Genomic DNA, 14,436 nt, shown 5'->3' on the forward strand with positions numbered 1-14,436 from the left:
ATTGTTAGCTATTGGTTTATTATTAGGCCTCCTCCCCCACCTGTCCAAGGCATGTACACAGTCAGTGCTCAGTCACTGACAATTCAATCAGAGAATGAAAAACACCATCTGGGATAGAAAGAGGCTGAGTCCAAACTGAGCAATGCCCTACACCCAAACAGTGACTCACACCTAAAAATTTTGCTCATCTGGAAGGGGTGTTAGAGTTAATTTTTCTAATCCTCTTTAAAAACATGTATTTTTTTTCTCTTGACTGGTTTAACTATTGGAAACTTGGAAAATTCATACAAGCAGAAAGAAGAAATTAACTGCTGTTATTTATAATGCATTTATACATTGTATAATTGTATAATACATTATACAGTGTATAATACATTGTATAATTACAATGTATTGTATATTATACAATACATTGTATAATACATTGTATAATTGTATAATACATAATACATTGTATAATTGTATAATACATTGTATAATTGTATAATACATTATACATTGTATAATACATTGTATAATTACAATGTATTGTATAATATTATACAATACATTGTATAATACATAATACATTGTATAATTGTATAATACATAATACATTGTATAATTGTATAATACATTATACATTGTATAATACATTTATACAATGGTAATACACATTTATACAATGGTAATATCACATTGTGATATTACCATTATGTATTTAATGCATATTTATGTTGTACATAGTTCTTTGAAACATACTTTTAAAAAACTTAATACTTTCTTAGTGTTTTCCCCATACTTTAAGTGTATATATATATATATTTTTTGCGGTACGCGGGCCTCTCACTGTTGTGGCCTCTCCCGTTGTGGAGCACAGGCTCTGGACGCGCAGGCTCAGCGGCCATGGCTCACGGGCCCGGCCGCTCCGTGGCATGTGGGATCTTCCCGGACCGGGGCATGAACCCGTGTCCCCTGCATCGGCAGGTGGACTCTCAACCGCTGTGCCACCAGGGAAGCCCTTTAAGTGTATTTTAACCGCATCATTTTTAATGACTGCATAATATTCCTCATCAGAAAGTGGGGATAATTAAAGGTACCTATCTCAGAGGGTTATGCCATGAGCACTGACAAGAGTTTTGTCATGCAAAGCTAACTGGTATGTAAAAAATTCAGTTCTTCTGCAGGATGGATTTATATAACCAATCTCCTTTCAGTGAGCACTGAATTTATTTCCATTATTTTGCTATGATAAATAACGCTGGACTATATTAATCTTTGCTCACATCTTTGGTTATTTCCTTAGTAAATTTCGGGACTGCTGGGCATGCACATCTTAACGCTAAACCACTCATCATTGTGCAGTGAGGGGAACAGAGAGGGAAATGGGCTTGCACTGCCTCACACAGCGCGTTAGCTGAAGTCGGGACTAGGAACCAGCTGGGGACCAAGAGAAAGTCCCGGGTGAGCAAGGAAAAGAATTAGGTGCCTGAACTGAAAAGGCTGCCGGAAGAACCTGAGGCCACGGGGGAGGTGAGCGGCCGGGAGGGGCTGCGGAGCCGGGGTGCTTCCTCGCCCTGCCGAAGCTAAGCGGTCGCCTGGCAACGCGGGCCGCGCGGCGTTCGAACGGAAGAGAGAAACCAATCAGGATTTCCAGGGCAAACCATTCCGGTGTCGGGGGTGGGAGTGGGGCGGCGCGCTCACTTCCCCTTCCCCTGCGCCCCAGGACCTTCGCTCTGTTGGGGGCCTTGGGACAGTCAGGTCCCCCGGCTTATCTCAGTTAAGGAGGACAGCTCCGAAGAGGCCCCGCGGGTCCTCACGCGGGGCTGAGGCCTCCCGAGCCGCGTTGGGTGCGGCCATTCCCCGTCTGGGTCCGAGCTGTCAGCCTCCTCAAGACCCGCTCTGGAGGAGCCGGACTCGCCTAGCGTGGGCTCCAGGTGAGGGCACGGGTGGTCCGGGGCGCGAGCCCGGGACTAGGGGGTCTCCATTCACCGGGCGCCTGCGGTGCGCGTCCTCCCTGAGTCGTACCAGCGGAGAGGTTGTGATACCCCATTTCACAGATGAGAACGCTGAGGCTCAGGAAGGCAAGTGTCCTGCTCAGGCGAAGTCTGGCAGAGAAGCCGATTCAGGTCCTTCTGCCCCATCTCTCAGCCTCTAGTCTAGGTAGATCTAGATTTACCTTGAGAAACCCAGACGGGTAACCGGTGGTCACTTTCTTAGCCTCTGATCAACCGGAACATGGCCAGTAGAACTCAGGCAGCATCCCCTCCCGGCTGCCTCTTCGCCACAGCGTCCTGGGGTCTCCTCCAGAGCATCTGTCTTCACTTCCCCGGAAAGCCAGCGGGTGGATTTAGGGCTCACTTGGGATCCTTCCGCTTACGGGGCTCTGAATTACAGTGCTGTCCCTCTCAGAAAGAAGAGCTGGGGGGATCGGGCAGGACTGACATTTCTGAGCTAGGTGCCAGGTGAGCAGCTGATGGTTTGGCCCTGGACTCTTGGACCTTTGGCTGTAGGACTCTTGGGAATCTACCCCAGGTTGGGGGAAAGGGTAGAGGCACACCCTCAACGGAAGACAGTAGTCACCAGAGATTTTGGAGTTGGGGGTGGGCCCGGGACCCCTCCTGGTAGAGCATCTGACCTACACCAGGCCTTGCTTCCTGGGGAGCCCCCACCCACAGGTTGCTATTGTTGTTTTCATTTTGTAGGTGGGGAAACTGAGGTTCTAAGAAGTTAAGCCCCTTGCTCAAAGTCACATGGTCAGACTTGGCAACTCTGGGGCTGGTTCCCAGTCTATCTGGCTTCCATCTTAGAATTCTAGACACTCAGAATTGTAGCATCTGGGAGTCTTGAATCTCTTCAAGGGGAGTTACTTACCCTCTCTCCTCCAAAGCCGTCTCCTGGCTTTGGGTAGACGAGCTCTGGGAGATCAGAAAGGAAACAAGTCTTTTCTTCATTCTTTCAACAGATATTTACTGCCTTCATATGCCCTGCCCTCCGCCTTGTCTATTTTGTTTTTCTCAGTAGCATTTACCCCATCTGATGTCGTATAATTTCACTTATTAGCGAGTTTATTATCTTCCCTGACTGGAATGTGATACAGGGAGGGGCTAGGGTGAGGCAAGTGAGGTAGTTGCCTCCAGTGCAAAATTGAGGGGTACCCAAAGCCCCAGTAATCAAATGACTAAAGCTAACATTGATCGTTTGCTCTGTGTTCTGCTGGTGGGAGACCAACTGGTATGGCCTCCATGGAGCACAGTCCCCCATCTCTGTCACAATTACACATGCATCCCCCTGACCTAGCTGTCCCACTTCTAGGCAGAATGACATAGGCACAGTGAGGCTGCAGTGTGGTTTGTAATAGAGACTAGATACACACGCTCAGTGGCCATCGGTAGGGACTGATGGGCTCTTTATGTACTTATGTACTGATGTAGCACAACATATATTAAGTTTATTAATAACATAATATATGTTAATAACACGTATTAAGAACAACATATATTATTCAGTGAAAGAGCAAGACGAAAACAGTGCACAGAGCATGTTGCCGTATGCATAAAAAATAGAAAGAATATATGTCCATTATTGCTTGCATGTGCCTAAAATCTCCGTGGAAGGACATACAACTGTTTGATCACAACGATTCCTACAGGGAGGGGAACTGGGTGGCTGGGGATAGGAATGGAGGGAGTTTTTTTTTTTTAAACTTCATTCCCTTTATAGCTTTTGAACTTTGAGCCATGCACATGTATCATCTGGTTGAAAAAAATATATATGTATGTATTTTAGATTATTTATCTAATCATGAGACCACTGCCCTGTCTGTGATCTGTCATTAACTTGCTCGTGACTTTGGGCTAGTTTCTTCACTTCCCTGGGCCGAGAAAAGAAGCCATGATGGTGAGCTCAGGCCCAGGCAGGGGGCAATCTGGGCCAGGAAGTGGGCTAGGTTGTGGGTCTGTCCCAACAGCACCTTCCCTACCTTATCCTGTGTGCCAGGCCCTTCCCTAAGGCTTTGCATGTGGTATCTCTCTTAGTCTCCACTGCAAGTCCCTTTGTCCTCATTTTGCAAGCTCAGGTGCAAACCTGAGGCCCAGCGGATTGAGTTGGTGGAGGTGTGAGGTCGTGGGCCAAACAGTAGATCCCTGCCTTAGGTGGCTGCACCCACACCCCTCGCACAGCCTGTTTGCCTCTCCCTTCCTAAGGTCTGTGCAAGGTTGACCTGGGCAAGGCTGACTCCAGGCAAGCCAGGGCATGAGCATCTGGGAAAATTCTAGAAATAGTGTGGGGTCTGGTGTGGCCCTGGAGGATGCCCAGCTGGGTGTCTCTGACCCTGACAGCTGGGCTGAAATCGAGCTGGGTTGTCCTACTGGCTGGCTGTCTCTGCTGCCAGGAGCCTTCCTGAATCCCTCTGGGGCAGGAGAGGGCCTCCCTGTCTCTGCCCAAGTCTGGGCCGAGCTCCTGCTGAATAGAATGAGAAGCAGGTGGAAGGGAGGGGTGAGGTGGGAGAGCACAATGTCATGAAAATGAAAAACATCAGAAACCACACCTCCTGCCCCCTTAGCAAAAAATAGAAATCCCTGACACCTCTTGAGCCCTTACCGTGTGCTAAGTGCTTTACAAGTATGAACTCCTTTAATTCTCTCAATTCTATGATGTATGGTGGTTATTACTGCCGTTATTTCCTCCTTATGAAGGGAAACTGAGCACAAGAGATGTTTAATAACTTGCACCTAGAGCTGGAATTGGAATCCAGGGAGTCTGGCTCTAGACTGTGTACCCTCTTTTTTTTCTTTTTTTTTTTTAATGTATATAAAATACAATTTACCATTTTAACCATTTTTAAGTGTACAGTCTAGTGGCATGAAGTTCATTCACATTGTTGTGCAACCATCACTAATGGAAACTCCATACCCATTGAACAGTAGTAATTCCTCATTCTCTTCTCCCTCCAGCCCCTGGCAATCACCTTTCTACTTTCTGCCTCTATGAATTTGACCACGCGAGGTACATCATATAAGTGGAATCATACAGTATTTGTTCTTTTGTGACTGGCTTATTTCACTTAGCATAATGACTTTAAGTTTCATCCATGTTTGTTTATCTGTTTATCTGTCAGTGGACACTTGGGTTGTTTCCACCTTTTGACCATTGTGAATAATGCTACTATGAACACTGGTGTACAAATATCTGTTCAAGTCCCTCCTTTCAGTTCTTTGGGGCATATACCCAGAAGTAGAATTGCTGGATCCTATAGTAATTATATTAAAAAATTTTGCCTAACCGCCACACTGTTTCCACAGTGGCTGCGCCATTTTATATTCCCAACAGTGCACAAGATTTCTAATTTCTCCTCATCCTCATCAACACTTGTTATTTTCTGTTTTTTTTTTTTTTTTTTTTTTTGCGGTACGCGGGCCTGGCTCCGGACGCGCAGGCTCAGCAGCCATGGCTCACGGGCCCAGCCTCTTGGCGGCATGTGGGATCCTCCCGGACCGGGGCGCGAACCCGTGTCCCCTGCATCGGCAGGCGGATTCTTAACCACTGCGCCACCAGGGAAGCCCCATTTGTATGTTTGATAATGGCTGTCTTATGGGTGTGATATGGTATCTCATTCTGGTTTTGATTTGCATTTCCCTAATGATAAGTGATGCTGAGCACCTTTTCTTGTACTTATTGGCCATTTGTATACCTTCTTTTGGAGAAATATCTACTCAAGTGAGTCTGCATTCTTAGATTTGTAACCTCTGAGAGAAGGGGTCAACATTCGGTCTGGGCTGATGAAGAGCTCACCCAGGAGCTGGGCATTGGAGCATCTGTTTGGTTGAATAGTTATCACAGCGCACATTTTGGTGGCACTTGTCATGTACAGGCCTCACACTGGGAGGGAGGCACTGTTAGGGATCCTGTTTTACAGCTGGGGAAACCAAAGCATGGAGAAGTTAAGTATCTTACCCAAGTTTCAGAGCTAATCACTGGTGGAGCTGGGTTTGAACTCACTCAGGTTGGTCCTAGAGTCCATGCTACAGGGGTGGCCAGGGCGCTGGAGTGGAAAAGGGCATTGCCAGCCGTGGACCCAGTGTGTGCAGAGATTTGGATGTGGCAGCTTTGGAGGACGGACAGGGCTCAGCTAGAGCTGTCTGGATCCCAGCTTGAATAGGGGCTCCTGGAGGCTGGAGAAGGAGTGGGATGGGTGGGGGAAGGCCTGCGTCAGGGTTGGGGGTTGGGAGGAGGCTTGGAGCTGAGGGGCCTTGGTCTTTGAGGTGGGCTCAAAGTCCAAGGGTTTTAGTCCTGCCCCTTGGTCAATGGCATCCCCTCCTGTGCTTTGTCACTGGAGGAAGGAAATATGGAAGAGTGTGATGGAGTTCTTAGCCCAATGGGCGAGATAGGAAACAAGTGATAGTGAATATCTAAAATGACAGGGTGCGATGAATGTTTGGAAGGGAACAAACTGGGTAAAAGAGTTGGCAGGAGCCTCAGGGTGGTCAGGGAAGCCTCTCTGAAGTGGCGAAGAGGGAAGAGGTTCCAGGCAGAGAAAGGATGGTGCAAAGGCCCTGAGGCAAGAAAGACCTTGGTGTACTCAGGAACAGCAGGGAGGACTCTATGGCTGGAGCAGGAAAAGCTGGAGATGAGGTGGGAGAGGAGGGCAGGGACTGGACCTTGGAGGGCCTGAGGGCCAAGTGGAGAGTTTGGATTTTATTCTAAGGAGATGGGGAGCCTTGGGGGCTGGGGCTGGGGTGGTTTAAGCAGAGCTGTGATGACATCTGATTTCTGTTGGGAAGACATTGCCATTATTGCCCTCGTTTTATAGCTGAGGAAACAAGACCCAGAACCATAGCCAGGGAGTGATTCCTAAGGTGGCTTCTCCCTCTGGGGCCCAGAGAGAGAGGCTATAGATTCCTTAGGAGTTCCCCGGTGAGTGGCCAAAGCCCAACACTGAGGACTATCTTCTCCACACCCCTGCTCCCCAGACCCGGGCCTGCGTTCAAGTTCTGGCTCTGCCATTTACCAGCTGTGACCTCAGGCAAGTGGCCCCACCTCTCCATGCCTCAGTTTTCTCAGCTGTAAAATGGTCATAATAGTAGTATCTACCTTATAGTGTAGGTGTGAGGATTAAATGTGTTAACACATATAAAGAGCTTAGAACAAATGCCAGGTACAAAGAAAGCACTTGGAAAAGGTCTTACCCATTTAATAAAAATTGTCACTGTTGTCTTGCTTTTACTACTGTTAGACCCTAACTGAGCACAACCACTCCCCCTAATGCTTCCCCATTGTTGCCTTAGTAGAGGGCTAGGCAGGGACCCAGCAGGCTGCCTTATCCCCCTAAAATCAGGGCCCAGGGGCTGGAAGTGGCTTCAGGGCTGACTCACTCCCAGGTGGAGGAGAGCTGTTCCTTGAGTCGCTTCCTGTCCCCTCATGCCCTCCACCCCAACCCTGGTGCAGCCCCTACCAGGCACAGACATGGAAGTGGGCCCTCTTTGACCTCCCTGGGGCTCAGGTCGGAGCCCAGTGCGCAATTACTTCTCTGGGCCTCAGAATCCCAGTGGAAACTGGCTTAATCAAATGTCCCACCTGAAGTGACATAATAGAGCTTGGGCTGGCAGAAGAGACAATCACCTCCCTCCCAGGAGTTCCTTCCTGCAGGGCTACAGTCTCCTCATCTGTAAAATGGGGATGAAACAGTTCCTCCCTCCCAGGGCGGTCCAGAGATTTAAATAAGTACAGTGTCTGGCACTCAAAAATTCTAGTTATTATTATTTCTATCATTGCTGTTCTTACTAATGTTTACAGCTTGCACAAAGCTTCTGCAGGCACTCTCAAGCTCTAAGAACTCACACTGACCTGGCCTGGAAGGTAGGACTTTCCTTTATTGACAGAATGGAAGTCCAGAGAGGTCCAGCAACCTGCCTGGGGACACACAGCTAGAAAGGAGTGGCATTAATTAAGGCTTGATCTGGGGGAAAGTGCCCAGGTTGGACTCTCCAGGGTGACTTTGGCAACTGACTCAGCCTGTCCTAGCCTCAGTTTTCCATTAGTCAAATGGGGATAATAATAGAGCTCCCCTTGTAGGGGTTGTTGGGAAGATTAAAATGGGTTAATTAACACCAGGAAAAGTTAATACATTAACTGCTGGTCACTGTGGCTGTGGGAAGGGGGACTCAGTTTTCCCATCTGCAAGATGGGTCTGGTTGCCTGAGCTGTCCACTAAGACTCTGTGTGCCACATGTGCGGGCCAGTGCAGCTGTGGGATAGGTGGGCCTGGCTCTCGGAAGAACTTCCTGGGGTCGGTCGGGGGCGGCTGGCATCGGGTCCCGGCCGCTGCCTGGCTTTCGTTCTCCCTTTTCGAGTAATACCTGGGCCGGCGTGTTCACCTGCCCGGGGCCGGCCGCCGGAAGTTGCGCAAACGCGTGTTACCTGAGCCCAGGTGGGCCGGGCCGGAGCAGCGCAGAGCGGCGGCAAGGGCGCAGCCAGGTACGTGCGGGCCGGAGCCGGGGGCACGGGGCCGGTGTCGGGGGCTGCCCGGGCACCTCTCCCTCCTCCTCAGGGAAGGCGGGGACCGGGCAGGGACTCACCTTCAGGGCTGGACGAGGCTGTAGGAATCGGCCATCAGCTCCCTCATTTAAGAGCCAGGACAACCCGGGCTCAGAGAGGGGAGGCGAGCAGACAGAATCACAGAGCACGCCGCCGCTGGGAATCTCCAGGATTGCCCCCAGTTGGGAAGGGCAAAAGCCAGACCAGGGATCCGTGCTCCCCCTACTCCCCCTCGAGGCTGACGCCAGGGAAGCCGGTGGGGAGTGAGCAAGGTGAGGCTGCATGCCCCGGGGATGCCAATGAGAAGGGCCCGGGACCGGCGCTTCTGCGGTCATTTGTGGGTAATGTTTGAAATCCGTGGGTAGGGCGTTGGGCGATGAGAGGAGGCCTCAGAGAGGACACGAGTCCCACGCGGGGACCGGGACCCTGGCTTTAACTTTCAGGAGCCACCGCACATCGTGCTTTGCCCACCGGTGAAATGAGTCTTGTTCACTGATTAGCCTCCTTTGTCCGCCGCTTAGGCTCGGGCAGACGCTTCTGGAGAATGCTTAGAGACCCCTGCGAGAGGGGCGGTCTCAGGAGTTGGGTCAAATTCATAATAAAAACAAGGAGCCCAGTTCATGCAGCGCCGCCTTTTTAACAGGTGCTGAGGAAAGTCCTCGACTTGTTTTTATCGCTCGATCCTCACGGTGACCTGGAGGATCAGGAAGGTGTATTTTTAACAGCATTTCACACATAAGGAAACCAAGTGTGGAAGAGGCGCAGCTGCTTGCGCAAGGCGCACAGCGGGCGAGGGGGCCAGCTCCGGGCGAGACGGCCAGCGGCCCTAAAGCCGGGTTTGGCTTCTAGCATCTGTCCGGGTGCCGCCGGAAGAGCCCCTGGGGTCCGCACGTCCGGCCCGAGGGGGTGGGGGCCCGAGCCGGGTGGGGGGCGGAGGGGGGGGTGTCGCAGAACGTTTGCCCTAGCCCTGCCCATCTGACCTCCTTCCTCCTTCTGTTTCCCGGGATGGTGCCCGGGAGGAAACCAATGCCACCAACGGGTTGGACTGGTTTGGGAGGCGGGGGCCCGGGGGTAGGGCAGAGTCTAGCTACGGTGACAGGGTGACAGGGCTCAGCAAGGCTGCCTTTCCTGTGACCCTTCCCGCCTGACGTCTCCTTGGGGGTGGGCCCTGAGTGGGGCAGCCTTTCTCTCCCACCTACTCCATCCCTTCTAACTCGGGAGCAGCTCTGGCTCTGGGCCAACAGCCCCCAAGGTTCTATTGTCAACTTGCCTTTGCTGCAGAGATCTCAGACTGGGGGCTGCGGGCCAGACTGGGGCGGGGGGCAGATATGTTTGCAGGCATGTTTTGTTTGCCCTGTCCATGCACTGTTTTTAAAATTATTATTATCAAATATGCTAAGAATCTAGAGTTTCCATGCAATTCTGGGTTCCCAGCTTCCTAGAACATCCTATACCTACCATCTTGGACCCATATGCCTACAGTAGGGTGGGTATGCCCCTCTCTATTTTATCCCTGGTCTGCCTGCTTACATTTGGTCCCCATAGGTATTTCAGGTCAGTAAATATTTATTGACTGCCTATTATGTGTAAAGAGCAACACCTTGAAACTGAGATACAGTGAACAAAACGGACACCCCCCACCCCCACCCCCTTCATGGAGCTGTTTTAGGAGAATGTGAGCAACAATGAGTAAAACTATTCGTTTTTTTTTAGATAAGTGAATCAGGCTTCATAAGAATTTGTGTCTTATTTATTGTCTCTGGGACCTAGGTTGGTTACTTCTTTGAGTCTCAGTTTCTCCATCTGTAAAAATGAGGTGACAATGACCTGTATCACAGACTTGTTGGAAGATTACAGGAGAGGATGGTGTCAAATGTCTAGAAGACAGATTCCTCTCTCCCCTCCCCAATCCAGACTCTTCCCTCCTGGCATTCCGGATGTCTAGGTGGGGCTGTCCAACATAGCTTTCTGCTACGGCTGGAAATGCTCTAATCTGTGCTGTCTAGTATAGTGACCACTGGCCACATATGACTATTGAGCCCTTAAAATGTGGCTAGTGTGATTCAGGAACTGAATTGTGTGTATTTACTATAAATTTAAAGTTAAGGCTGAGTAGCCATATGTGGCTAGTGGCTGTTGAATTAGACAATACAGGTTTAGACGGCCTGAGCTACAGGTCCTCTTGAGGATCGCCTAGACAGAGTCCCTTTCCCCCATTTTACACAAGAAAGGGTTCAGGACTTGGTCTATGGGTTTTCTTCTGGCCCATCTCCAGGGGACGGCGGGGGGGCACTTTGTGGCTCTAGCCCTTCCTTGGAAAAAAGGTCAGGGGTGGCCTGATGTCTGGGGTACTGGGCCCTGATGCTTAGGTGATCGTGTGGAAACCTGTGCATCCAGATGTGGGCCCTCCTGCCTATGCGTGTCCATCCTACTGCTGCTGGCAGATCCAGAGTCTGCTGGTTGCTCCTAAGCAGGGCTGTGTGATCTTGGGCATTTCCAGCTCCTCTCAGAGCAGCATAGCTCAGGGCTGACGTTTCCACCCTGACAGGCATCCGTGGATTGCTGTGGGCCTGGCGTTGGAATTTCATACTGGAAGCTAATGGGTGTCTGGACTCCATTGGGGCAGGGGTGGGAACTTTCTACACTCCTCCTCCACAAGCTCTGCTGCTATGCCTGGGGCCTGGCATGTCTAGGCGGGTGGCACAGGGCAGCTTCCTGCCTGGGTGAGTGTGGGGTGGAGGTGGTACCAGGCTTCCTGTGGGCATTCCAGGTGGGGTGTGGGGTTGGAGCCCTTTCTCTTGGTCACTCAACCCCAAGACCCCTGCGCAAGCACCTCCCTGCTTGGAGGCAAGGGGCAGAGCCACCAACTTGCTGAATTAGCTTAATCAAGCTCACCCTCCTGGGCTTCAGTTTACGCATTTGCAAGATGGAACTGTGAAGAGGACCCACTCTTCACAGTTGAGCCGGCTGGTGCCCAGCACTCAGCCTGGAACCCCCTTTGCTTCCTTTAAAATGTGCCATGTCCCATCTTTTCTGCACAGGCTGCCCGTGTCTTTCTTCTTTGGCACCTTTTTTTTCTCTCTGCCTCAGCTGGGCTGGGCCCTCGGAGAAGGAGGGGGGGTGGGCGGAGTCACAGGCCCGTGAGCGGGTGCTTTCTGCCTGCTTATTGGCTCTCTGTGAATCAGAGGCGTGGCCTTTACCTTTTAATGGGGAAGGCGTCTTCAGCTTTTCTCAGTCTTTGCTGAGCCTTTGTCTGAGTGTGCTCTGCCCCTTTCTTTCTTTCCTCCGCCGCAGCCGTTGCGGTGTCCAGCTGCCAGCTTTCCGCCTGGATCTCTGTCTCCTCATTTCTCCAGTCTCCTCAGACAGAAGCCCTCGGGGTATGTAACAGCCATGCCTGTGGACACGCTGACTCCGGGAGCCCGAGACACCCCCGCCCTACCTTTCCGCCTACAGACCAAGGTCCCCGGCTACCAGCTACAGCGGCCAGCAGACTGTGGAGCCCGGAAACCTAGTGCTGTAGAGCGCCTGGAGGCCGACAAGGCCAAGTATGTCAAGAGCCTGCATGTGGCCAATACCCGGCAGGAACCTGTGCAGCCCCTGCTGTGCAAACAACCACTCTTCAGCCCTGGAACTCGCCGCACGGTGCTCACGCCTTGCCGCCGAGTCCTGCCTGGCCCCGGCCGCCGGCCCCAGCTGGACCTGGACATCCTGAGCAGCCTCATCAACTTGTGTGATAGTCCTGTGTCCCCTGCTGAGGCCAGCCGTACCCCCGGACGGTCAGAGGGGGCCCGCCAGGCTCCCCCAGCCACCCCCCCACGCCCACCACCCAGTATTGCTGCAGTCCGCCGAGTGGATGTCCTTCCCCTGCCGGCGTCACCTGCCCAGCCCTGCCCATCACCAGGCACTGCCGCCACCTCTAGCCCGGCCCGGCCCCCAGGTTTGCAACGCTCCAAGTCAGACCTGAGTGAGCGCTTCTCCCGGGCAGCAGCTGACCTGGAGAGATTTTTTAACTTCTGCGGCCTGGACCAGGAGGAGGCACGGGGATTGGGTGTGGCCCACCTAGCCCGGGCCAACTCAGACATCGTGTCCCTGGCTGGGCCCAGTGCTGGGCCGGCTAGCTCCGAGGGGGGCTGCTCCCGCCGCAGCTCTGCCACCATCGAGGAGCTGGCTCGGGAGCGCGTCCCCTATGGTGTGTCAGTGATAGAGCGCAACGCCCGTGTGATCAAATGGCTGTATGGGTTGCGACAAGCACGGGAGACTCCAGCAGCTGAGGGCTAGGCCTCCATGGGACTCGACATTCGCCACGGGACAGATCTTAGAGAAGCCATAGGCCCCTTGACCTCTCCTGCATCCATTCCCTGGCTTGGGGCAGACCAGAAGCTGCTGCCTCATGTGAACTTGCTATAGAGGCAAAGCCTCAGAGTCTGGACCAGCATCCGTCTGACAAGGACTGACCTGGAGAGAGTTGGCTCTTGACCTTGGACTACCGCCTACGCTTCACATGTAGGGTTTTGACATGGATGGACCCCTGCTTGTAGGTTTGGATTTGGGGCACTTAGCCCTTCCCACTGAGAGTGAGGGACCGAGGGATCTCACCAGAGCTGTCTACCCAGCAGCTCTGTTTCTTTCTTCCTTCCTTGGCCTCTGTCCTTTACTGACTTCCTCTTCCTTACCCAGTGGGCCTTGGTTCCCTGGGAACTCACCCTGGGGTGGGGGTAGGAAGGAGTGGCCTATCTACATTTTTCAAGGGGCTTGCCAGCCTGGGCCTAGGTGGGTAGACTACAGAAAGGACTGGTAGGAGTCTGCACTGCTCTGACTTCCCTCCTCTTGGTTAATAAACACAAATGCTTGTTTTTCAAGGGCTGGGTCATCAGACTCTTCTGTGTACACAAGGAGGGGTGGGGGAAGTCTTGGGGTGGGGCCTTCAAAACTCAGTGATTGCCCACCCCAGGATCTGGGGGGTATGAGGCCAGTGGCTGGCTCTGCCTGAGACTCGCCTCACAGGGCACCCTCATAACCCCTCTGGGAGGCTAGCTGATGGGCCTCCTTCATAGTGGAGGATGCTGGGTCTGGCCACAGAGTGGATCAGGAAAGAACTGAGAAGAGGACTGGAGACTTTCCCCTGCACCAGGAAGGGTACCTGCCTGGGAAAGGCTGACAGGTACATGGAGCCTCCCCAACCGTAAGTATTCTGCCCTTTCCCATCCCAGCCCAGTTCCCAAGAGGGCAGGAAGCTCAGAGGGGGCAAGCCCTGAACTTGAGGTCACACAGGCCATGGATTGGAGATTGGAAGTGGAAGTTCTTAGAGGAAGAGGGACTTGAGGTGTATAGCAAAAACGAGTGGCCTTGCCTCCAACTCTAGGTGACCCTGGGGAAGCCAGTCCTCCCTCTCTGGGCCTCCGTGGGAGAGTTGGAGGCGTGGTCCTGTTTGGGTTGGGGGAAGGGGAAGGAGGTGGCTGGCACTGGGCTGTGAGGTCTCGGCTCCTTTCCATCTCCCTCCAGGTTAGTTACCTGCTAGGAGACCCCCGCCCCCCACCCTTGGCTGGTGAAGCAGCCAGGGCCGGGCACACAAAGGGTGAGAGCCTGGGTGGCCTCTGTATCCCCTCTTCCCGTGGGGGGGTGGCAGGGCTGGGTGGTGCTTCCTCTCCCGCAGGCTGCCTGGGCTGCAGCGCTCAGAAACAGGAAGCTCTAATGGGGGCCCTGGTGACAGGTTTGATGTAGGTTTTATTTTAAGCATAAAGAGGAGATTTCCGCTGGGCTGTTGACAAACATCCAGGTCAGCCCAGCTGTCTGTCTGTCTGACAGTCCACAACCAGTCCCCAGGCTTGGCTGGGCCTGGGCCATTTGGGGAAACAAGGGGAAATCGGGTTATAGAAGAGGATGGTGTTCAAATTCATGAGAATGGAGTTCACCCCTCATGAT

The 14,436-nt window shown here is 52.4% G+C and overlaps 1 protein-coding gene across 5 annotated transcripts; it reads left to right on the forward strand.

The window, feature by feature from the left end:
- The first annotated feature begins 1,831 nt into the window (after positions 1-1,831).
- Positions 1,832-13,373, forward strand: FAM110A (family with sequence similarity 110 member A). Of its 5 annotated transcripts, none has more exons than XM_060124404.1 (2): positions 1,832-1,916; positions 11,809-13,373. In XM_060124404.1, the coding sequence occupies exon 2, from the start codon at positions 11,905-11,907 to the stop codon at positions 12,790-12,792; it is 888 nt and encodes a 295-aa protein (XP_059980387.1). In that variant the 5' UTR covers positions 1,832-1,916; positions 11,809-11,904; the 3' UTR covers positions 12,793-13,373. The 5 variants fall into 5 exon arrangements, with proteins under 5 accessions (XP_059980387.1, XP_059980386.1, XP_059980383.1 ...); XM_060124403.1 differs by lacking the exon at positions 1,832-1,916 and adding an exon at positions 8,408-8,454; XM_060124400.1 differs by lacking the exon at positions 1,832-1,916 and adding an exon at positions 8,526-8,786 and having other exon boundaries at positions 10,060-13,373.
- The last annotated feature ends 1,063 nt before the right edge of the window (positions 13,374-14,436 follow it).

Source organism: Lagenorhynchus albirostris, chromosome 15 (genome assembly GCF_949774975.1).
Source record: "Lagenorhynchus albirostris chromosome 15, mLagAlb1.1, whole genome shotgun sequence".
In the NCBI taxonomy this organism is placed as follows: Eukaryota; Metazoa; Chordata; class Mammalia; order Artiodactyla; family Delphinidae; genus Lagenorhynchus; species Lagenorhynchus albirostris.